At 30.9% G+C, this 24,718-nt stretch overlaps 2 protein-coding genes across 2 annotated transcripts; both read left to right on the top strand.

The window, feature by feature from the left end:
* The first annotated feature begins 4,006 nt into the window (after window positions 1–4,006).
* On the top strand, window positions 4,007–11,300 carry LOC123204911 (beta-amyrin synthase-like). Its single transcript, XM_044621717.1, has 17 exons — window positions 4,007–4,111; window positions 4,274–4,491; window positions 7,400–7,585; window positions 7,667–7,954; window positions 8,027–8,111; window positions 8,190–8,356; window positions 8,573–8,764; window positions 8,860–8,973; window positions 9,076–9,195; window positions 9,281–9,403; window positions 9,493–9,591; window positions 9,710–9,766; window positions 9,878–10,068; window positions 10,139–10,316; window positions 10,406–10,486; window positions 10,590–10,673; window positions 10,763–11,300. The coding sequence occupies exons 2-17, from the start codon at window positions 4,291–4,293 to the stop codon at window positions 10,886–10,888; spliced, it is 2,292 nt and encodes a 763-aa protein (XP_044477652.1). The 5' UTR covers window positions 4,007–4,111; window positions 4,274–4,290; the 3' UTR covers window positions 10,889–11,300.
* Window positions 11,301–16,617: 5,317 nt separating this feature from the next.
* LOC123209396 (beta-amyrin synthase) lies at window positions 16,618–21,571 on the top strand. Its single transcript, XM_044627437.1, has 17 exons — window positions 16,618–16,686; window positions 16,837–17,054; window positions 18,050–18,235; window positions 18,318–18,605; window positions 18,690–18,774; window positions 18,859–19,025; window positions 19,122–19,313; window positions 19,409–19,522; window positions 19,624–19,743; window positions 19,829–19,951; window positions 20,057–20,155; window positions 20,277–20,333; window positions 20,445–20,635; window positions 20,718–20,895; window positions 20,977–21,057; window positions 21,162–21,245; window positions 21,336–21,571. The coding sequence occupies exons 2-17, from the start codon at window positions 16,854–16,856 to the stop codon at window positions 21,459–21,461; spliced, it is 2,292 nt and encodes a 763-aa protein (XP_044483372.1). The 5' UTR covers window positions 16,618–16,686; window positions 16,837–16,853; the 3' UTR covers window positions 21,462–21,571.
* Window positions 21,572–24,718: the final 3,147 nt, after the last annotated feature.

Here is a 24,718-nt window from a genome sequence, read left to right as displayed (position 1 = left end):
ACCAGTGCTTAATAGCACTAACTTTGGGACATGGAAAGAGCATATTATCATTGTGCTTGGATGTATGGATCTAGACTATGTGATCCAGATTGAATAATCTCCCACTCTCACTGAAGATAGTACAGTCGAACAAAAAACAATTTATGAGAGGTGAGGGCATTCAAACTGCATGAGTCTTATGCTCATGAAACACTCTATTCCCGATTCCATTAGAGGTGCAATTCCTGAAGAAGAAAATGTCAAGAAATTTTTTAGCCAAATTGCAGACCGATTCACTGTATCAGCAAAGGTAGAGACAAACATGTTTTTTGGCAAACTTATTTCAATGCAGTATAATGGCAAATGGAATATAAGGGAGTATATTATGGAAATGTCTAATCTTGTGTTTAGACTAAGGGCACTAAAGTTGGATTTGTCTGATGACATCCTTGTGCACCTGGTATTGATTTCTCTACTTACACAATTCAGTCATTTTAAAATTAGTTATAATACTTAAAAGAAAAAATAGAGTCTAAATGAGCTTATTGCTCAATGTGTGCAAGAGAAAGAGAGATAGAAACAAGACAATACTGAAAGTGCTCACTTAGCAACCTTTTTTCATAAAAATATACCTAAGAAAAGGAAAAAGGAAAATAAAGGTAATGGAGCTACGAATGTTGGGACTTCGCAACATAAGGTGCAAAAGAATCAGGATAAAAGTATCATCTATTTCTTTTTTAAGAAAGTTGGTCATGTGAAGAATGATTGTCCTAACTATGCTACATGGCTTGTCAAAAAGGGTAGATTTCTCAATTTTGTTTACTTTGAAATTAATTTGGCTAGTATACCAACCCACACTTTATGGATAGATACAGGTGCAGTTGTTTACATAAGTGTTACTATACAGAGTTGTCTTAGGAGTCCAATACCAACCGATGTTGAAATATTCATCTATATAGGAAATAACAATAAGGCACCTGTTGAGGGAATTGGATTATATAGATTAGATTTATAATTTGATTGTTATTTAGATTTCGATGAGACTTATTATATACCGTCACTTAGACAGAATTTAATTTCTATTTTTTTTTTTTCACTTGCATCATTATACACACCCCATCATTAAATAGTTTTGAGAGGATTTCTCTACAAATGAATTTCAGACGTGAAAGCATTCAATTACTCAACTTTATGTTGTTATGGATTTAGATATGCTTCTGAAACTAAATTTTTCTTTATTGATTTGATATAAAATTCTGATTTGGTAAATATAATTTAATCTCCCCATTAAAGATTCCAACATGATTTTCGTGCAAGAGCAAGACTAAAACCTTTTTAATGCAGAAAGTAAAACAGAAGGAACTAATTAATTTTTGCTTATCTTGCATTATTGTTGGCTGATTAACTTCCAACCTACACCTTTCATTTCAGTGGTTTGATTGTATTTTCCTCTGCGGTTATTGAATTGTAGCATTATTAAGTGAAACAATATCTTATCAACCTTTTTAGAAGAGAAATAAATGAAACATTATTAGGGGCTGACTGCCATCTCGCCGCTGATATATAATGATATATTATTATTTATATAATTAAATAATTAAAAGTAAAAAAAATTAATTATATAATGATATATTATTATTTATATATAAAATTATAGACATAATTTTATTCTAATTAAAAAACTATATCTTATCAATCTTTTTCATTCTCATATGAATTGGTATACAGTTGATATATACATATGTGTGTGTGTGTAAATTAATATTAAATAAGGCAAATAAAGGTAGTGATATGAGTTTGAATGGTTAGCTTAGACTGAGTAGCTGAAATGAGTTTCTCCCCTTACTTTCTAACAACACAAGCAACGAACAAAACTTAAAAGCAGAAATAAACAAATAAACAAATAAACAAAAGGAAAAGAAAAAACATTAAATTTTTGATATGATTTAGCTAAAATCACCCTTAACCTATATTTATGGGATCAAGTCTATCCAGTATCAAATCACTAGACAGATAACCGACTATTAATTATAAAATTGAGATCAAAGGAGCAAAGTAAACACTCCTCGTAGGAAAATTGATTTGACAACTCCCAATCGTACAACTATTATTAAGCTCAAGTTTGAAGTGCCTTTTAAGTACTAGAGAGACGACTGTATCTCATCATCTATGACAATGAACAAACCTACAAGAGAATGAGCATAAAACCAAAGCAACACAACAAGCTGCAAAAAAATAACAGAAGGCTTAAGCTTTAATAGCAACTCGAATTTTAGTGAAAAAAAACAAACAAACAAAGAATTGTTAGGTCAATTTGCTCATTGAAAAATTGTGAGTTTAAATATCTGGAAAGTATGAATCATGTAATGATATATGCGTAAAACTTTAATAGTATATTTGGACATCGAAGATCAAGTGATCAGTAAAAATGGAGTAATATCAATTTTCAGAATATAAATAAGTATATATTTATATATAGGCCAAAGGACTATTTTCCACCCAAACTATGTTAAATTCTCAAAGTTTCCCTCATTAATTATGAAAATATCATTTACCCACTCATGGCTGGTTAAATGTAACAGAACTCTAACGCATGAAAACTTTATCTCTTTTTGCTCCCTTAAACTTTACAAACTAAAAATTTATCCCAACCTAAGTTTTAAAAAATGGCAGTTTCACCCTAGGGTTTCGTTTTGAAATCTCCGATGACATCTCCAGCTCCATTGCCGATGGTCTCTCCCTCCCGAAGCATCCTCTCCTTCCGGCGATTTCTTTCCTCCTATTTAGACGTCAGATCGACGTCGGAGAAGCCTTGGTAGACAAAGAACTTCGTCGGGGGAGACGAAGAACTTCGTCGGGGAAGACGAAGAACTCCCGGAGGTCTTCTTCTAGGAAGACGACTGTCTTCCTAGATGAAAAACTTTGTCTTCCCCGACGAAGCTCTTCATCTCCCAAGACTTCTTCAACGTCGATCTGACGTCCAAATGAGAGGAAAGAGATCGCCGGAAGGAGAGAATGCTTCGGGAGGGAGAGGTCGTCGGCAATGGAGCCGGTGATGTTGTGGAAGATTTCAAAATGAAACCCTAGGGTGAAACTGCCATTTTTTAAAACTTAGGCTGAGAGAAAATTTTAATTTTTAAAGTTTAGGGGGGCAAAAATAAATAATATTTTAGTTTATTTTTAATATTATAGAGAAAATAATAATTTTACCCTTACCACCGTTAATTTTAACTGTTCATGGGTGGGTAAACGGTATTTTCATAGTTAATGGGGAGAACTTTGAGAATTCAACATAGTTTAGATGGGAAATAGTCGTTTGGCCTTATATATAATATGTTATTTTATTTTTAATTTAAAATTATTCAATTATATAATAATATACATTAAATATGTCTCTATTTATATATTTAAAGAATATTAAAATAATTTTATTGAAAAAAAAATAGTCCCTTGTTGTACAACAGTGAAAGTCGACATCCAAATGTACACATAAAAATCAGGTATACATGTGCATACATACAACATGAGCGGAATGTGTGCACATTAAAACAATATATGAACAGAAAAGTTCATAATTTCCAATATATATTGTTACACCACATATATTTATATATATTATAATTTATTATTCCACTGTATTAAATTGACTTATCAATATTATATTAAATTATTTATTTATTATTCAACCGACTTATCGACATTATATTGAATTATTTATTTATTTTATATCACATCAATTTCTCTATATAAGTTTATATATTTAATAATTAATAGAATAATATTATGTATATAATTTTATATATAAATAATAACATGTTATTATGTAATTAAACAGTTAAAATTTAAAATAAAACAACATTCAATTATATAATGATATATCATTATTTGTATATAAAATTATGAACAAAAATTGTATATATAATATTATTGTAATATATATATTATGACGCTTGGAATCTCCAGGAAATGGCATGGTGGTTGTGTGTGATTGACTATATATATAAATGTTGTATTTTCTCTTTTTTTCACCCATCAAACGCTCTCTCACTTAATTTATATTAGTCTTCCACTTTTCAACATTTTTATTGCTCATACTTAATTCTATCATCAGATCTCTCTATCTATCTTGCAGGTATACAAATCTATATATCTTTTAGTTATTTTCTTCTGATTAACTTACTTCTCTTCACGCTTTCTATTTATATATTTAGAAGTAACTGAAAGAATACCCTAATATCTGCATGCTGTTTAAACCACCTGCAAATTAACACAATCATATTATTGCATGCAAAAGAAAAGCAGCATATCATTATGTGGAAGCTGAAGATTGCAGAAGGTGGCAATGATCCATACCTTTACAGCACAAACAACTTTGTGGGAAGGCAAACATGGGAGTTTGATCCTGAAGCTGGGACTCCTGAGGAGCGAGCCGAGGTTGAAGCTGCTCGTCAAAAATTCTACAAAAATCGGTTTCAGGTCAAGTCCTGTCGTGATATTCTATGGCGAATGCAGGTATTGGGGTACCGACCGTTTATTTCTGTTCTGTTTATATATGTATTTGTGTCTCCATTCGTTTCTCTTTTCCTTCACACAATTCATCTCCTTTTCAGATGTTAAGTCCATCTTAATGAATTACGTGCAGTGCTGAATTTAATGCAAAAATAATGAAGTGTCAGATACTTTCAACGCTTTCGGCTAAATGAAATTCTACTATTAATTATAATTAGCTTCTGCTTAAGGAAAGATTCTTCATTAATTAGAGTAAGCGACCCTTGTATGTATAGTTTAATTGGGTAGTTAAATTTATTTTTGTCACTTTATAAACTTAATTAAAATTAATATCCATGATTAACTTCGTGAACACCAAATGGATTGCATCAAATTACTTTTTGCATAGGTTAATCTGTAGATTTGTGTTGTACGTTGCAGGGCGAAGCTGAAATTATCTTAATTTGGCAATATATTTTCTTTTGTTTTAATCACTGGTGTGGGTAAATAAGTAACCATAATTATTGATTTATAATGCCAACTAGAGTTAACAATTTTCAATACGATTAATTAATACGATATGATATAACAAAAAAAATTAGGTTAGGCTAAATTTTTTTAAGGCCAAAGGATTATTTCCCACCTAAGGATTGTTGTTTTTTCAGTATCTCCCATTTAACTTTAAAAATCTCAAATATCTACCTATAAGTAGTTAAATTTAACGATAATAAGGGTAAAATCGTTATTTTATCTATAATATTAAAAATAAACTAAAATATAATCTCCTTTTCTACCCCTAAACTTTGAAAACTAAAAGTTTTTCTCTAATCGAAGTTTTAAGAAATGACAGTTTCCCCCTAAGTTTTGGTTTCTAGATCTCTGGCACTAAATCCAGCAAAATTGCCGCCCGTCTATCCCTCCCGAAGCTTCCTCTCCCTCTAGTGGTCTCTCTCCACCCATTTGAACGTCCGTTTGACATCGATTTTCTTCTGAAAGACGAAAAACTTTGTCTTCTCCGATGAAACTTTTTGTCTCCCATCGTCTTCCAAGACTCATTTGACATCGATCGGGCGTCCAAATTGGTGGAGAGAAACCGTTGAAGGGAGAGAAAGCTTCGGGAGGGATAAACGGCCGGCAACAACATCAGATTTGGAGTCGGAGATCTGAAAACCAAACCCTAAGGAGAAACTGTCATTTTTTAAAACTTAGGTTAGGGGAAAACTTTTAGTTTTTAAAGTTTGGGGGAGAAAAAGAGATAAAATTTTAAGGGGTTAGGGTTCTGTTAAATTTAACTGCACATGGGTGAATATTTAGGATTTTCAAAGTTAAAGGAGGGATACTTGGAAAAACAACAATCTTTGGGTGGGAAATAGTCCTTTGGCCTTTTTTTAACATGAAATTTATTTCAGGTAATCCAATATAATTCAAAATTAAATTGAATAGTATTATGGTTTATACAAAGATAACCTAACACGACCAGAATTGATTTGACTATTTTGAAGAAATGTTACTTTAATAGAATTTATTAAGAATAAATTATAGAAATATTGAAAGATAATATCAATAGTAGTTGAAATTTTTACAGAGTACATATAGCTATATTTTTATATAATTTTAATTACTCATAATATTTTTTATTTTTATTTAAATATTTTACTTATTATTAAGTAGTAAAAATGTGATTTGATTAGTCAGATTATTAATATGTTTTAAAAGTATTAGTATATAATTTTTAAATCATTTATAAATAAGACAAAAATATCATATTATATGTTTTATTAATAGTAAGATAAGGCAATTTAATAAAAAAAAATTTAAATAGTAAAAACACTTTGGAGAATAAAAACAATTGAGAATTTTAAATCAATTTAGGTCAGATTAGATTAATTCGAATATTTAAGGATTGAGTTAAGGTTAAAAAATTTCAACATGATTCTAATTTGAGTTAGTTAAGTTGAAAGTTTTTAATATGAAATTTGAACTAACAGGATACGGTGACATGGCAAAACTACAAAAAAGGAAGGTAAAGTTAACCATCTAAAATAATTAATCACACCAGTAATCCTGGGTATACTAATTAACCTGAAGTTGCTGTGTGACTCACATATCCATTTTTTATAGAAAAATTTCACATATGGTATTATTCTAGTTGTTTTGAATTTTTTAAAAAGATTTAAAAATTAATTGTTATGTAGTTATTTTATTTTGCCATTAATGTGTTATATATTAATTGTGTATTAGTGTATCTGTATATATAATTAATTACGTAATTATGTTCCATTTTAAAATTATATAAGATAAGGTTTTAAATATTTTCATCTTGAAAATAGAAGATAAACTAATATTACCCAGCCAAGAACATCGTTATTTATTAGCAATATTATGACAGAGAGATGTGTTTGTGGCAGAAATTTCATAGAGTAATACTATGGGTATATTGTTTAAATATATAATTTTATATATATATATATATATATATATATATATTTATATATGTTATTATATAATTTAGTATTATTTTATTTTTAATTTAAAATTATTAAATTATATAATAATAAATATAAATATACATATATTTATATACAAGTAAAATAGTATTATATAATTTTATTTTAAGTTAAAAGACTGGAAGAAAGCTTGACTTAAAAAAATAATGAATTTGGATACAGGCTTATTTCCACCTTCTGACTTGTAGCCATTACATGCAAACTTAAGTCAACGTCGATCTCATTCACACTGATTTTATTTCCCTAGTATTTTCGGCCCATTCTTCTTACAAGACATCCACAAAACCTCCATTTTCAAACGTCAATTAACCAATCATGTTAATACAATTTCTAACTTTGTATTTGATCTCCAATTTGTCTTGCTCATCACTACCTGAATATATATTTGTTTATTGAATAATTAATTCGTGTGTGAAAAATTTTAGTTTCTTCGGGCGAAAAATTTCAAGCAAACAATCCCAGCTGTAAAGGTGGAGGATGGAGAAGAAATAACGTATGAAACAGCTACAGTCTCGTTGAAGAGGGCGGTCCATTACCTCTCAGCCTTGCAAGCCTCCGATGGCCATTGGCCAGCTGAAAATTCTGGTCCTTTGTTTTTCCTTCCTCCATTGGTAATTAGATAGTACATTGTTAGAACAATATCTGAAATTTTTATTAATGACATGTATCTAAAAAAAATTGCCCATATGCAGGTGATGTGCACCTATATAACGGGGCATCTTGACAGTGTATTTCCAGCAGAGCATAAGAAGGAAATCCTTCGATACTTATATTATCATCAGAATGAAGATGGTGGGTGGGGATTTCACATTGAAGGTCACAGCTCCATGTTTTGTACAACTCTCAGCTACATTACCATGCGTATCCTTGGAGAAGGACCCGATGGTGGCCAAGAAAGTGCTTGTGCTAGAGCTCGAAAATGGATCCTTGATCGTGGTGGTGTGACTCATATTCCTTCCTGGGGAAAGACTTGGCTTTCGGTAACCACATCACTCAACTTCATTTATGTGTCATCGATTCTTATGCACTAATTTTTCTTATATTTGTCGTAGATACTTGGTGTGTTCGATTGGTCTGGAAGCAACCCAATGCCTCCTGAATATTGGATCCTTCCATCATTTCTTCCAATACATCCAGGTTGGTTTTGCATCATTTTGGATTCAGATTTTATTATTAATCGATTTAATTTATAAGTTTGATTCTTCACAAATGCAGCCAAGATGTGGTGTTACTGCCGCTTGGTGTACCTGCCAATGTCATATTTATATGGCAAGAAATTTGTTGGCCCAATTACATCACTCATTCTACAACTGAGGGAAGAGCTTTACACTCAACCTTACAATCAAGTTAACTGGGGGAAAATACGCCATTTATGTGCCAAGGTGAGATTATAATTGTTCACAGATATGTATATATATGTACATATATATATGTACATATATATATATACATATATATGTACAGATATGTATATATATGTACATATAGATATATGTATATATATGTACACATATATGTATGTATATGTGCTTGCTATTTGTGTTCCTTTCTTAATAGTTAATATATACATATAAAATTGAAAATTGTTATAATTGCAGGAGGATCTTTACTATCCCCATCCTTTGCTGCAAGATTTGATTTGGGACTGTCTATATATATTCTCTGAGCCTTTTCTTACACATTGGCCTTTCAACAAGTTGATAAGAGAGAGGGCACTTCAAGTAACAATGAAGCACATTCATTATGAAGATGAGAATAGTCGGTACATTACCATTGGATGTGTGGAAAAGGTCAAATTGCAATTCACTAGATATGCAAATGCATCATTTCTTTTATTCTGTGTATCCATATATCTAATTCTTTTGATTGAATTATATATACGCAGGTGTTATGCATGCTAGCTTGTTGGGTTGAAGATCCAAATGGGGATTATTTCAAGAAGCATCTAGCTAGGATTCCAGATTACCTATGGGTTGCTGAAGATGGAATGAAGATGCAGGTAAATAATTAATTAATTAATCAATTAGTATATATCACCGAATTCAATGTAGTCTAGTTTTGATTTAGCATTGATGAATTAATTCCAGTGTTACAAATGCAGAGTTTTGGAAGCCAAGAGTGGGATACTGGTTTTGCTATTCAAGCTTTGCTTGCTAGTAATCTCACTAATGAAATAGGCCCTATTCTCAAGAGAGGACACAAATTTATCAAGGAATCTCAGGTAATTTAACATTTAATAAACCAAACATTAGTTTCATTGAATTTTCCTCAAAGTTAATAATTTTACATTTTATTTGTAAATTAAGGTGAAGGACAATCCTTCTGGTGACTTCAAGAGAATGTATCGACATATTTCCAAGGGATCTTGGACTTTCTCTGATCAAGATCATGGATGGCAAGTTTCTGATTGTACTGCTGAAGGTTTGAAGGTATTTATAAACTTATTCTAAAATTATTGATCAAACAAAGAAAAATTTCCCTGTATCTCACCATATATATTGTTTCTTATTTTATTTAGTGTTGTCTGCTTTTCTCAATGATGTCATCTGAAATCGTTGGAGAGAAAATGGAACTTGAGAGGTTATATGATTCTGTTAATATCCTGTTATCATTACAGGTACACATATATCAATAATTTCTCAAACAAATTTCCTCATTCATATTTTTCAAGATTATATATGTTATGTTTTTTTTATATTAGATCAATAAAAACTCTATTGTTTGACTCCCTGTAGAGCAAAAATGGAGGTCTCACTGGCTGGGAGCCAGCCATAGCCCATGAATGGTTGGAAGTAAGTTGTTGAAACTACATATTGATATGACTGTGTTGTGTTAAATCCTTCTAATTAGTGTATATCACAAATATACTAATGACTGGCACTTCTAATGTATTTTGGCTTCAGTTGCTAAATCCCACAGAATTTTTTGCGGGCATAGTGATTGAGCATGAATATGTTGAGTGCACATCATCAACTATCTCTGCTTTAGTTTTGTTTGAGAAGTTATATCCAGGACACAGAAAGAGAGAGATTGACAATTTCATCACAAATGCAGTTGGCTACTTGGAAAACGTTCAATTGTCTGATGGTTCATGGTAAATATAATTATTGTCAATTATTTTAAAGTACATATGCATGATATATATTTTCAATTAATATATATAGGTATGGATGTTGGGGAATCTGCTTCACATGTGCTACTTGGTTTGCGCTTAGAGGACTAGCAGAAGCTGGCAAAACTTACAAAAATTCTGTTACCATGCGTAGAGGTGTTGATTTTCTTCTTAAATCACAGACAGAGGATGGTGGTTGGGGAGAGAGTTATCGTTCTTGTCCAGAAAAGGTATATATTTGTGTCAATTGATTTCTTACTGTATTACAATGTACTAGACATATGTACTAATTTGTTATCTTGGGGACCTGGGCATTTAGAAATACATCCCTCTAGAAGGAAACAGGTCAAATTTAGTTCACACTGCATGGGCGATGATGGGTTTAATTCATGGTGGACAGGTTAGTTTAATAAACAGCTATAAAAATTATATCTTCACGTATAAGCACCAGGATACATTTTGTACTATTTATATTTTTATGTGATTGTTCTTTGGATTACCAGGCAGAAAGAGACCCAACTCCTATTCACCGTGCAGCTAAGTTGATAATTAATTCTCAATTAGAAGATGGTGATTTTCCTCAGCAGGTACAATTGAAGGAGATGAAAAAGTGGGCACATGTTAAATTCGAATTTTTGAATAATTTATTAATTAATAAATCATGTAATATTTGCAGGAAGTTACAGGAGTGTTTATGAGGAATTGCATGCAACATTACGCACTGTATAGAAATATTTTCCCACTGTGGGCTCTTGCAGAATATCGAAAGAGGGTTCCGCTGCCTTCCAAGACTAATGTTTAAGGAAACCAATAAAGAAGCAAGTTAATTACAAGTCATATATAATAACAATAAAGTTATGTGTATACATTTTAGATACATAAATATGTACTCGTTTATATATGTCATTATATGATTGAGTGAATTTGAATTAAAGATAAAACAATACCCAATACTCAATCATATGATAACACATATGAGTGTATATGTATTTGCGTATCTAAAGTGAATACACATAATATTACTCATATAATAATAGTTATATATACCATTTTCTTTTCCTAAATCTTTGTAATGTAATGTAATGGCTATGGTCTATTTGTATGTGTTTGGTAAGCCCCAACACCAAATGATAGATGGGGCAGAAAACATATGCAATTTAATAGACTTATGTATCTTTGAATTAAATGATACCATGCATAAGAACTTGTATTAATCAACATAGCGGTGGCATGCATGAGAACGGTGGAATTAATATGTGTTAGTCTTTGTTTGTTAGATTAATTAGTTGACTAATTAATCCAATAAGCAAGATTGATTAGACGAGTGGGCTTGTCTTTTTGACTTTTGATTTTCTTCAAGTTTTAACTTTCACGTAAGCTTGCAAACTCCATCAATATAGCGATGGCATGCATATGAACTTGTATTAATCAAAAAAATATTAACCCATTAATTTCCACCGTCACAAATTTATAAGATTTAAATGTAGACTTTTAATATTTTTAATGACTATATGCAACTTTTTTTTTGGGTCAAATTAGAAACGAAAACTGCCATACTCCTTTGCTTGTGGACCCTTTTTTTTTTTTAAATAACTAACATTTTCCCACCCCAGGTTTGGTGGAAGAACACTTTTTCACCCTCAAATAGTATTAATAACATTTTGGCATCTAAATTGTAACTCTGTTAACAGGAACAGTATAATAATATATACAGTTATCATAATAGCCTTTTGAATTGATTTTATATTTTTTATATGAAATTACTTAAGTACCCTTATAAACTGTGTAGTTAATATAATAATTGAATTGTTCACTAGTTTGATAAAATTAAGAAACGAACACAGTAATAATAAGATTCTCTGTATTCTGTGTTCATACAGACATATGAAAATTGCAACTTCAAAAGTTCATCTCAATTCTCAGTAGCATTAAAATTCCAAAAGAAAGCAAAATAGAATGGTCATTCTTTCAACAATCACAAAAATACATCATCTCTGGAAAAAGATATCGAAGTAAGAGACCAAAATCCTGTATTCAATATCTATCAATGAGCTACATTTTTCAATGGAGGGATTCTCACCAGTAATGAATTGAAAATCCTTTGCTTATGGGTGAACTGAGAGAAGATCTTTTTACTTGTGACGTTCAATAGATAGAAATATCCTTTTTCTGCTCGAGGGTACCTGCACGAGAAAGTCTCTTCCAAATTCATGCTTTTATGCTTTGTAACGCCATCGAAACAAATGTTAAACCTTTTCACTAAATTTGTCGCAGCCTGAGTTTAACTCACTGGTATCCTCTACGCACGACACGTGTTCGATCATAGGCTTCATAGAGACGACACTTTCCTTTGCAATTCTATGGCCAAAGCAGATGTGGGTAGGGGAGAATTCCTTCATGTAGGATAGCGAGCTTGATAGAAGACTGACCACCAACTACAATTTTCTTTTATATATATGTGTGTGTGTGTGTGAGACTCAAACTACGATAATTATATATACACATGGTATCACGTGAATACATACATTTATTGATTATATGTTTATGGTTGACTTTAAAAAACCCAAAGAGCAGATCCAATAAATTTGTCAATTGTCAACTAAATTTGGCATACAAAATTAACATTAGAGAAATAAAGGACCAATTGATGGGGAATATGAGATTAGCTTTCGTGCAAGAGCAAGACCATGACGTTTTAGGACATTCAATTCTCGTACAAAGGAACTAATTAATTAATTTGTGTCCATCGCAATATTGTTGGTTGATCAGCTTCCAACCGACACGTTTCATCAAAGAGGCTGGACTATATTTTCCTTTGCATTATTGATTAGTACTGTTATTAATTGAAATCAGACCTTAATCTTGGAATTTTGGGATAGAAATAAATGAACATTAATATGAATTAAAAAAGGCCCAAAGACTTGTTAGCACCCAAGGAATAAAAGTCACACCAATCAACTTTTAAAAACCAAAAGTCACGTATATGAGTTAAATTTTATTAAAATTTTTAGTTAAGGTTACGGATAAAATTTTTAGAAATAAATTACCTACTCAAATTTCAACATACTCTCAAAGTCACATTTATAAGGTTTAAAAAAGGCCAAAGAACTATTTCCCACCCAAGGTTTGATGTTTTCTCAAATATCCACATTTTAACTATGAAAACACCAAACACCCACCCATAAGCAGTTAAAATTAACGGTGGTAAGGGTAAAATCGTTATTTTTTCTATAATATTAAAAAATAAACTAAAATATAATCTATTTTTGCCCCCCTAAACTTTGAAAACTAAAATTTTCCCCCAGCCTAAGTTTTAAAAAATGACAGTTTCATCATAGGGTTTCGTTTTGAAATCTCCGACGACATCTTCGGCTCCATTGCCGACGGCATCTCCCTCCCGAGACATCATCTTCTTCTGACGATCTCTTTCCTCTCATTTGAAGGTCCGATCGGCGTCGAAAAAACTTTAGGAGACGAAGAACTTCATTGAGGAAGATGAAGTTCTTCGTCTTCCCAAACGAAGACGATCTTCGTCGAAATGAGAGGATGTCTCGGGAGGGAGAGGCTGTCGGTAATGGAGCCGAAGATGTCGTTGGAGATTTCAAAACGAAACCCTAGGGTGAAACTACCATTTCTTAAAACTTAGGCTGGGGAAAAATTTTAGTTTTTAAAGTTTAGGGGGGGAAAAAGAGATAAAATTTTCAGGCATTAGGATTCTGTTAAATTTAACCAGCCATGAGTGGGTGTTTGGTGTTTCTATAGTTAAAGGATGGATATTTGAAAAAACATCAAACTTTGGGTGGGAAATAGTCGTTTGGCCTTTAAAAAACCTAAAGTCTCATTTATAGGTCAATTGAGATTAAAATTTTTTATTAGAGGGATGAGTAAAATCGTTATTTTACTAAAAAAATTAAAAAAATAAAAAATTCATTCATTTTCTCTCTAACTTTTAAAAACTAACAATTATATTTCTACCTAAAATTTTTTAACTTTGAAAAGTCACATCCCCTCCCCCCACCCCCCAAACCTTAGGTTTTTTTTCTTCTCTCCTCTGATCATCTTCTTCGACACCAACTATCTCTCTTCTCCATCTTAAACTGATGGCCGATGTAGGGGAAGCGATCTAGAGCAGATCTCTTCCCTTATCTCTAACAAAAAAATTTAACAGTAATTAATCTATAAGTGAAACTTTAAGTTTTTCAAATTTCATAGATATATCTTTAAAAATGCATCAAAAGTTGGGTGAGAAATAGTTTTTTGGCTAAATATATATTATAACATGTACAACTTGTCAAGATGTAGATGAGCAATTGTCACACCGACAAGTGATGTCGGTACAAAGATGTGAACATTCCAACCAAGGGTATGTACTCTTATAGGTAACTGTCTAATTCTAATTAATTATTCTTTATTGCTCAATACTCATCATATACTGATAAATATAGAAGAATTGACCAGTGACATTGTTATGTAACCCAAAGAACAAATGACAAATAGACCAAAAAAATAAGCAACACAAGAACAAAAGATTTTACGTGGAAAACTCAAATCGTGAAAAACAATGGAAAGTAGTTGGATTGCATAAAATTAGTTAAGCGAAGGAGAGACTGTTTGTTCTCTACTTACCCATTGGTCATGTCCCATTAATCACAAGTCTCTTCAAATCTGTTTTTTCTTGCACGCTTTAAGTAAGAAGTCTAACCATTGATTTCATATATGAGAAGTTTAGCTGTTAATTCAAGTAATCCATTTGCGATATCATCGCTGTACATAAAAAAATTAATTAAGTCAATGTTCAATACGGGCAAGATAGGGGTTAGTATTAATTAAAAAAACTACAGAAACTATAATGAAGTGGCCTTCATGCTTCAGCTAAAGCTATTTCCTGATTCCATATCTGAATCGAGGAATAGAAAGAAATATTAAAATAAAATAAAATAAAATTAATCGGACAGATACAGCAAAAGACGACTGCAAACGTTCAAATTAGAGCATATTTTCATGTTTGTTTATCTTTTTATGCTAGAGTTTCGTTGGTCCATTATTTTGGCCAAATGACCTACACCTTAAAATACTAAACAAAAACTAATTTATAATATAATATTTGGTAATTCATTATAACATTCTGTGCAATTGTTGATCATTTTCATATAGTGGGAAACGTGACTCTTTTAATACTTTGTCAATAACTGGTATATTAATTAACAATAACCTTCATTTTGAGCATCTTTATCAAGATATTACGACAACTATTAGGATAAATCTTTTGCCCAATCCTTTACATTATATTCAAATTAGTATCTCATATGAATAATATATGTATGTATACACACAAAAAATCCTTCTCTACCCTATCAATTCTTTTCCTCAATAGATTCTGCCATTTTCAATATACCCTTCTTCATTCTCTTATGAATTGGTACGTAGTTGATACTCATATATATATGTGTGTGTGTGTTTGTAAATTAATATTAAATAAGGCAAACACCAACCGAGAGGTAGTGATATGAGTTTGATTGGTTTCCTTAGTTGAATAGCTGAAATTAGTTTCTCACTCTACTCTCTAACAACAAGCAACAAATAAAATTTAAAAGCAGAAAAAAAAGGAAAAGAAAAACACTAAATTTTTTTATATGATTTAACTAAGATTACTCTCAGTCTATATTTATGGGATCAAGTCTAGTAATTATCAAATCACTAGACAGATAACCAACTGTTAATTATAAAACTGAGATCAAAGGGGCAAATTAAACACACTCCTTGTTTAGGAAAGTTGATTTCACAATTCCCAATTGTCCAACTATTAAGCATAAATTTGAAATGCCCAAGTATCTCACTCTAGTTGTTCAAGCTGCCTTTGAATGATAAGTTGAAATCCCTTAGTTATAAGTCTTGAGCTCCTTTTAAGTACTAGAGAGAAGACTGTATCTCATGATCTGTAACAATGAACAAACCCACAAGAGAAAGAGCATAAAACCAAAGCAACACAAGCTGCAAAAAAAAAAAACACAGTAGGCTGAAGCTTTAATAGCAACTCCTGTTTTATTCTTACATGAGAATGCATTTATGTGTTATTATATGATTAAACATTATTTTATTTTTAATTTAAAAATTATCTAATCATCTGATAATATATATTAAATATGTATTTATTTATATATTTATAATGTGTACGTATAGTTTTTTGAAAACAAAATAGTCACAAATTATACAACAATGGAAATCAACATCCAAATGTTCACGTTAAAATCAAGTATATATGTGCATACGTTCAACATGAGTAGAATTGTGCATATTAAAACAATATATGAACAAAAAGTTTCATAATTTGCCAAAAATATAGTTTATTATTCATGTATATATATATAATTTATTATTCAACTATACTAAATTGACTTATTGATATTATATTGAATTATTTATTTATATATATTCTGCAACTTGGACTCATCAGGAAATGGCTATATATAAGTGTTGTATTTCCTCTTCTCCTCACCCATCAAACAGTCTCTTACTTAATCTAATAGTAGTCTTTCATTTTCCACCATTTTCATTGCTCATACTTAATTCTATCATCAGATCTCTCTATCTATCTTACAGGTATTTATATACATATATATATATCTTTTACCTAATCTCTTTTACTCTTTTTATTTCTATATTTAGAAAGCAACTGAAAGAATACTCTAATATCTGCATGCTGTTTAAACCACCTGCAAATTAACACAATCATATTATTGCATCCAAAAGAAAAGCAGCATATCATTATGTGGAAGCTGAAGATTGCAGAAGGTGGCAATGATCCATACATTTACAGCACAAACAACTTTGTGGGAAGGCAAACATGGGAGTTTGATCCTGAAGCAGGGACTCCTGAGGAGCGAGCTGAGGTTGAAGCTGCTCGTCAAAATTTCTACAAAAATCGGTCTCAGGTCAAGCCCAGTGGTGATATTCTCTGGCGAATGCAGGTATTGGTGCCCACCATTTATTTCTATTCTGTTTATATTTGCACTTGTGTCTCTCTTCATTTTTCTTTTCCTTTACACAATTCATCTCCTTTTCAGATGTAAGTCCATCTTGCATCGATATTACTTTTTTCATAGGATGAAGCTGAAACTATCTTAATTTGGCAATATATTTTCTTTTGTTTCAACACTGATGTGGGTTTAAAATAAGTAACCATTATTATTGATTTATCATAGCAAGACGACAAAACAGGAAGGTAAAGTTAAGCATCTAAAATAATTAATTACACCAGTAATCCTGGTTATACTAATTAACCTGAAGTTGCTATATGATTCACATATCATTTTTTTGTAGAAAATTTTTACATATGGTATCTGTATATATAATTAATTACGTAATTATGTTCCATTCATAAATTATATAAGATAAGGTTTTAAATATTATCATCTTGAAAATATAAGATAAACTGATATTACCCAATCATGTATTACTATGTAAATTTGTCTGCCATTTTCCCACATATGTGACATTACTGTTGATAATTTCTGGGAAATGGCCATCAAGAACATCGTTATTTATTAGCGATATTAAGAAAAAGAGACGAGTTTGTGGCAGAAATTTCATAGAAAGTTACGTTATTGGGGGTCTCCGACTGTTTTGTCATTTTCAGAGAAGCTAAAAGATCAATAACTTGTCAAGTTAAAAGACGGAAGAATTAAAGCTTCACTTTAAAAAATTATGAATTACTTTACTTGTAGCTAATACATGCAAACTCAAGTCAACCTCTATCTCATTCACGCTGACTCTATTTCCCCATTATTTTCGGTCCATTCTTCTTAGATGACATTCACGAACTTCCATTTTCAAACGTCAGTTAACCAATCATGTTAATACAATTTCTAGCTTTGTATTTTATGTCCAATCTGTCTTGCTCATCACTACCTAAATATATATTTGTTTATTGAATAATTAATTTTCCGTGTCTGGAAAATTTTAGTTTCTTCGGGAGAAAAATTTCAAACAAACAATCCCAGCTGTAAAGGTGGAGGATGGAGAAGAAATAACGTATGAAACAGCTACAGTCTCGTTGAGGAGGGCGGTCCATTTCTTCTCGGCTTTGCAAGCCTCCGATGGCCATTGGCCAGCTGAAAATGCTGGTCCTTTGTTTTTCCTTCCTCCATTGGTAATTAGATAGTACACTGTTTAGAATAGTATCTGAAATTTTTATTAATTACATGTATCTAAAAAGAATTGCCCATATGCAGGTGATGTGCACCTATATAACGGGGCATCTTGACAGTGTATTTCCAGCAGAGCATAAGAAGGAAATCCTTCGATACATATATTATCATCAGAATGAAGATGGTGGGTGGGGATTACATATTGAAGGCCACAGCACCATGTTTTGTACAGCTCTCAGCTACATCTGCATGCGTATCCTTGGAGAAGGACCTGATGGCGGCGAAGATAATGCTTGTGCTAGAGCTCGAAAATGGATCCTTGACCGTGATGGTGTCACTCACATTCCTTCTTGGGGAAAGACTTGGCTTTCGGTAACCACATCAGTCTATCTATTTATTAACTTCATTAATGTGTCATCAATACATATGCATTAATTTACCTTTTATCTGTAGTAGATACTTGGTGTGTTCGATTGGTCTGGAAGCAACCCAATGCCTCCTGAATTTTGGATCCTTCCATCATTTCTTCCAATGCATCCAGGTTAGTTTTGCATCATTTTGGATTAAGATTTTGATATTAATTGTTTATTTATTAGTTTACAAGTTTGATTCTTCACAAATGCAGCCAAAATGTGGTGTTACTGCCGCATGGTGTATATGCCAATGTCATATTTATATGGCAAGAAATTTGTTGGGCCAATTACATCTCTTATTCTACAACTTAGGGAAGAGCTCTACATTCAACCTTACAATCAAGTTAATTGGGGGAAAGTACGTCATTTATGTGCCAAGGTGAGATTATAATTGTACACATACAAATATGCTTGTTATTTGTGTTGCTTTCTTAATAATTAATATATATACAACTGAAAATTGTTATCATTGCAGGAGGATCTTTATTATCCCCATCATTTGATGCAAGATTTGATTTGGGACAGTCTATATATATTCTCTGAGCCTTTTCTTACACATTGGCCTTTCAATAAGTTGATAAGAGAGAGAGCACTTCAAGTAACAATGAAGCACATTCATTATGAAGATGAGAACAGTCGGTACATTACCATTGGATGTGTGGAAAAGGTCAAATTGCAATTCACTAGATACGCAAATGCATCATTTCTTTTATTCTGTGCATTCATATATCTAATTCTTTTGATTGAATTATATATACGCAGGTGTTATGCATGCTAGCTTGTTGGGTTGAAGATCCAAATGGGGATTATTTCAAGAAGCATCTAGCTAGGATTCCAGATTACTTATGGGTTGCTGAAGATGGAATGAAGATGCAGGTAAATAATTAATTAATTAAGTTATCAATTAGTATAATTAACCGAATTCAATGAAGTCTAGTTTTGATTTAGCACTGATGAATTAATTGTTACAAATGCAGAGTTTTGGAAGCCAGCAGTGGGATGTTGGCTTTGCTATTCAAGCTTTGCTTGCTAGTAATCTCATTGATGAAATAGGGCCTGTACTTAAGAGGGGATACGAATTTATCAAGGCATCTCAGGTAATTTAACATTTAATAAACCAAATATTAGTTCCATTAAATTTTCCTCAGAGTTAATGATTTTACATTTTATTTGTAAATAAAGGTGAAGGACAATCCTTCTGGTGATTTCAAGGGAATGTATCGACATATTTCCAAGGGATCCTGGACTTTCTCTGATCAAGATCATGGATGGCAAGTTTCTGATTGTACTGCTGAAGGTTTGAAGGTATTTACAAATTTATTCATAAAATTGTTGATCAAACAAAAAGAAGTTATTTCTTTATTTCCCTGTATCTGACCATATATATATATTGTCTCTCATTTTATTTAGTGTTGTCTGTTATTCTCAATGATGCCACCCGAAATCGTTGGGGAGAAAATGAAACCTGAGAGGTTATATGATTCTGTTAATATCCTCTTATCTTTACAGGTACACATATATCAATAAGTTTCAAACAAATTTTCTCATGCATACATTTCAAGATTATATATATTTTATGTTTTTAAATCAAATCAAACAATTAAAAGCTCCATTTTTTGACTCCCTGCAGAGCAAAAATGGAGGTCTCGCTGCCTGGGAGCCAGCCGGAGCTCAAGAATGGTTAGAAGTAAGTTTTTGAATTTACATATTGATATGACTTTGTTGTGTTAAATCTTTCTAATTAGTTTATATCACAAATATATTTATGACTGACACTTTCAATGTATTTTGGCTTCAGTTGTTGAATCCCACAGAATTTTTTGCGGACATAGTGATTGAGCATGAATATGTTGAGTGCACCTCCTCAGCTATCCATGCTTTAGTTTTGTTTCAGAAATTATATCCAGGACACAGAAAGAAAGAAATTGAAAATTTCATCACAAAAGCAGTCGGCTACTTGGAAAACATTCAATTGTCTGATGGTTCATGGTATTATTAATTATTGTTAATTTTATTAAAGAACATATGCTTGATATATATTTTTTCAATGAATATATTTATACATATATAGGTATGGAAATTGGGGAGTCTGCTTCACATATGGTACTTGGTTTGCACTCGGAGGACTGGCAGCAGCTGGCAAGACTTACAATAATTCTGTAACTATGCGTAAAGGTGTTAATTTTCTTCTTAAATCACAGAGAGAGGATGGTGGTTGGGGTGAGAGTTATCGTTCTTGCCCAAAAAAGGTATATATTTGTGTCAATTGATTTCTTTTTGTATTGCAACGTGCTAAATATACATATTAATTTGTTGTCCTGGGCATTTAGAAATACATTCCTCTCGAAGGAAACAGGTCAAATTTAGTTCACACTGCATGGGCTATAATGGGTTTAATTCATGGTGGACAGGTTAGTTTTAATAAACCGTTAAAAAAATTATATTTTCACGTATAAGCACTAGGATATATTTTGTAGTATTTATGTTTTTATGTGATTGTTCTTTGGATTATCAGGCGGAAAAAGACCCAACTCCTATTCACCGTGCAGCTAAGTTGATAATTAATTCTCAACTAGAAGATGGTGATTTTCCCCAACAGGTACAATTGAAGGAAATGAAAAAATGGGCACATGTTAAGTTCAAATGTTTCAATGAATAATTAATAAAATAAATGATGTAATGCTTGCAGGAAATTACAGGAGTGTTTATGAAGAACTGCATGTTACATTACGCAGTGTATAGAAATATTTACCCACTGTGGGCTCTTGCTGAATACCAAAGGATGGTTCCACTACCTTCCAAGACTATTGTTTGAGGAAACCAATATAGAAGCAAATTAATTACAAGTCATAATAATATTTTTTCTTAAATCTTTGTAATGCAATGTCATGGTTATGGTTTATATTTATATCTTTTATTAACTTTTATCATAAAGGAAGTCACAGTATCTCTCATAACATTCTTATGAAAATATATCTAATTAAAGGTTAAATAATTTTGAATTAATGATAAAATAACACTCATGTAATAATTTAAATATATAATTAGATATTTAAAACTGAGTACGAATAACATTACTTGTTTATAAGAGTTGGTACAAAAAAGGAGGAACAAAGAGATGCATTTGCATCTGATGGCAATGTAGAAGGAGATGTTGAGGACTATGTAGCTATCAAAATATTTAAGGGAGAAGAAGATGGATAAGGTGGCAGCAGATGGTTTGGTGGTATGGAGAATGGCCCAAGCAAGGGTGAAGGTTCGCTAGTCTCTTTTTTTTTGGTATCATTTGTGGGACGTTGCACTTGTAATTGTAGCTGATGATAAGGATGACAAAGTCAACATCGTTACAACGAGTAACGTTTAAATAATAAGTCAAAAAGGAGTTTATTTTCGCTTGTAGTGTTTCAACTATGTTATGGGTGGCTTTTAAATAAGAAACCGAAAAGGAGGAGTTGGAGACTACAAAGAGGAATGTGAAAAGGTAACGTGAGCTAATGAGAGTGGTGGTGGTGGTGGAGAAAGAAGAAACCATATGAGGTGATTGTTTTATGGTGTTTATGTGTTTCTGATTGAGTGAGAAAAGAAATTAGAGTATAGAGAAAAGAGATTAAAAGAGAAAGAGTGTCCATCGACCATAGTTGCAATCCCCACGGGCAAGATTTTGTGGGTTTGTCTTTTTTTTTATGGAGAGGTGAAAATGTCGCATTTAGTTAGAGAAGATATGTTAAAGTTTAGTTAAAAAGTAATATAATAAGTTTTAAAAAGCTGAACAAATTAAAAGTAATAATTTAGGTATACAGATAATGTATCACTATATAATTTGATTATTTTGAATTAAAGATAAATTAACACTTAATCGCATGATGACATATTATCTGTGTATCTAAATTATGTATCGACCATATATACAAATAATATTTCTTTATTATATATTCAATAAAATTAGAAGAATCAAAGACTTTAATTACACTAATTTATTTCTAGCAATAGCATATTTTAAAGTCTTTATTACTGTTGACATATAATCTCAAATATATTAATCCTCTTCACAATATGCAGTATCTATAATAGCTGATATAATTATAAAAATAAAATCATACTAATCAACTGTAAACTCCCATTAATCTTATAGGCTTAAATAAAACTTAGAATTTTTACCGATCGTAAAATTTAGGGTTTCTGATGTCAATTTTCACCCACCACTAAATAGGATTTTTTTTCTTTTCAATAAAATTCTCCGTCCCATATAGTTTGTCAGAGAAACAAAAATTAACTGCAGATTCTTGAATGAATTTTCATAAAAAAGAGTTTAACCTAATTCTATTTATTTAATAATATTGTATCCAACTACAATTTAAAAGTAAACTAATCAATGGATTATTTACATACTCGGCCGGCCTGCTAAGAGTCTGATCAAGAACTCAAATGGTTATATATTTTCCTGTCTTTATATGCTTGAGCTAATTAGTGATGAACCAATCAATGTTGGGTTCCTTCAACATGAAGAGTAATTAATTAACCTAAGGAAATGGGATTAATTATGTGCAGAGTTTGATAAATCATGGAGCCAAAAAAAAAAAAAATTCATACAGTAGATATCAAATCATATAAATAATGAAATCAAACTTTTGAATGACGTAGCAGAAATATATTTGGGTTACTCTTTTCTTTTTTAATTAAAATATTCTATTCAAATTAACTAGATAAATAAATTTTAAAATATAATAATTAAATTTATAATTATTATATCAAATAATTTAATTTTTTATAAACACTATGAAGATTTCAACTTACAAAATTTTTATACTTGCTGAGATTAAAAAAACCATAAAATGGAATAAGCTTAAATTAATGTTTCAGATTCTTTTAATTGACTTAACCTCTCACACCATCACTCTATTTGTCTTCCCTTAAAATTAGAATTTAACAAAACTAATAGAATATTAAAATATTTTTTTATGAAAAATTTGGATTTAAACTTTTGTCATGCTTCCCTTTATAAACAAAATGGTAATGGTATAAGTTAAACCCATGGACTACCGAGTATAGAAATAGATAGTTTCCATACTGGCTTTACTCTCAGAAATTTTGTTTTACTGGATTGTCTCAATGATATAAAACCTAAAATGGAGAAGTGAACATAGACATTGATCTAGGAAAAGCCCAACTCTCTTATGATGGCCCAAAGTTTTCGAGTCGATCGCTGATAATGGGTACTAATAATATGATATATTATTTATATACTCAAATTATATATCAAAAATATATATACATAATATTACTCATGTGAGCTATGTATTATAAAAATTATTAAAAAATGGATGAAATTCATTGCCCAGACCAATGTTTTTTAAGTTCCTTTAGTTTAAAAAACTATTAAAATTTTAGTCCTAACAACATAAAATATTTAAGAATAATATTATATATACATATTTTTTAATATACAATTGAGCTTTTATGAGTTATTTCACCAAAATATTGGAACAGAAAAAAACCAAATAATATGATATATTTTTATTTATTTTGTTTTATTTTAAACTAATTGAGAACATTTTTATTTATTATAAATTTTACATCGTTTTACGAAAACTGAAAATTCAGAAATCACAAGTGACAAATGGGTATATAATAACCACTTAATGCTATATCAACATTATTCAATATTGCATGCAAGATATTGATTTTTGATAAATATTGTATGAAATTAAAAAACCACATTTTTTTTAATTTTAGTAATCATAAACAATATATTATTTATTGTTGCATAATTATGTAGCCCTCGTTTAATTCATTAATTTGAGGTCAGTTAAGTTTAATAATGCGGTCCCGTCATGATGAGATTTGGAAATATTTTGTAACATCCCATCAGCTATTTTTATTTTCAAAATTTTTTAACACTCAAAATAAATGTATACTGTATTATTAAAGTTTTATTTGTGGTGATATATACAATACAATATAGTTAACCACAAATGGTTTGTTTGTCGGATAAACAAAAGTTAACTGCAGACTTTTAAATTTTGTAATTGTTGATATTTATAGGTTAAAAAAAAATTAATTTTAAATATAAAG

Source organism: Mangifera indica, chromosome 2 (genome assembly GCF_011075055.1).
Source record: "Mangifera indica cultivar Alphonso chromosome 2, CATAS_Mindica_2.1, whole genome shotgun sequence".
NCBI classification, from domain to species: Eukaryota; Viridiplantae; Streptophyta; class Magnoliopsida; order Sapindales; family Anacardiaceae; genus Mangifera; species Mangifera indica.
The sequence above is the reverse complement of the archived record's forward strand: the minus strand, read 5'-3'. Positions and strand labels throughout refer to the sequence as shown.

Bases quoted from the DNA above. Each gene is read 5' to 3' on its own strand.
- LOC123209396 (XM_044627437.1), top strand. From the start codon at position 16,854: ATGTGGAAGCTGAAGATTGCAGAAGGTGGCAATGATCCATACATTTAC. The intron at 20,636-20,717 runs GTATTATTAATT...ATACATATATAG, and splicing joins CAATTGTCTGATGGTTCATG to GTATGGAAATTGGGGAGTCT. The intron at 20,896-20,976 runs GTATATATTTGT...CTGGGCATTTAG, and splicing joins ATCGTTCTTGCCCAAAAAAG to AAATACATTCCTCTCGAAGG.
- LOC123204911 (XM_044621717.1), top strand. From the start codon at position 4,291: ATGTGGAAGCTGAAGATTGCAGAAGGTGGCAATGATCCATACCTTTAC. The intron at 9,196-9,280 runs GTAATTTAACAT...TTGTAAATTAAG, and splicing joins AATTTATCAAGGAATCTCAG to GTGAAGGACAATCCTTCTGG. The intron at 10,069-10,138 runs GTAAATATAATT...TAATATATATAG, and splicing joins CAATTGTCTGATGGTTCATG to GTATGGATGTTGGGGAATCT.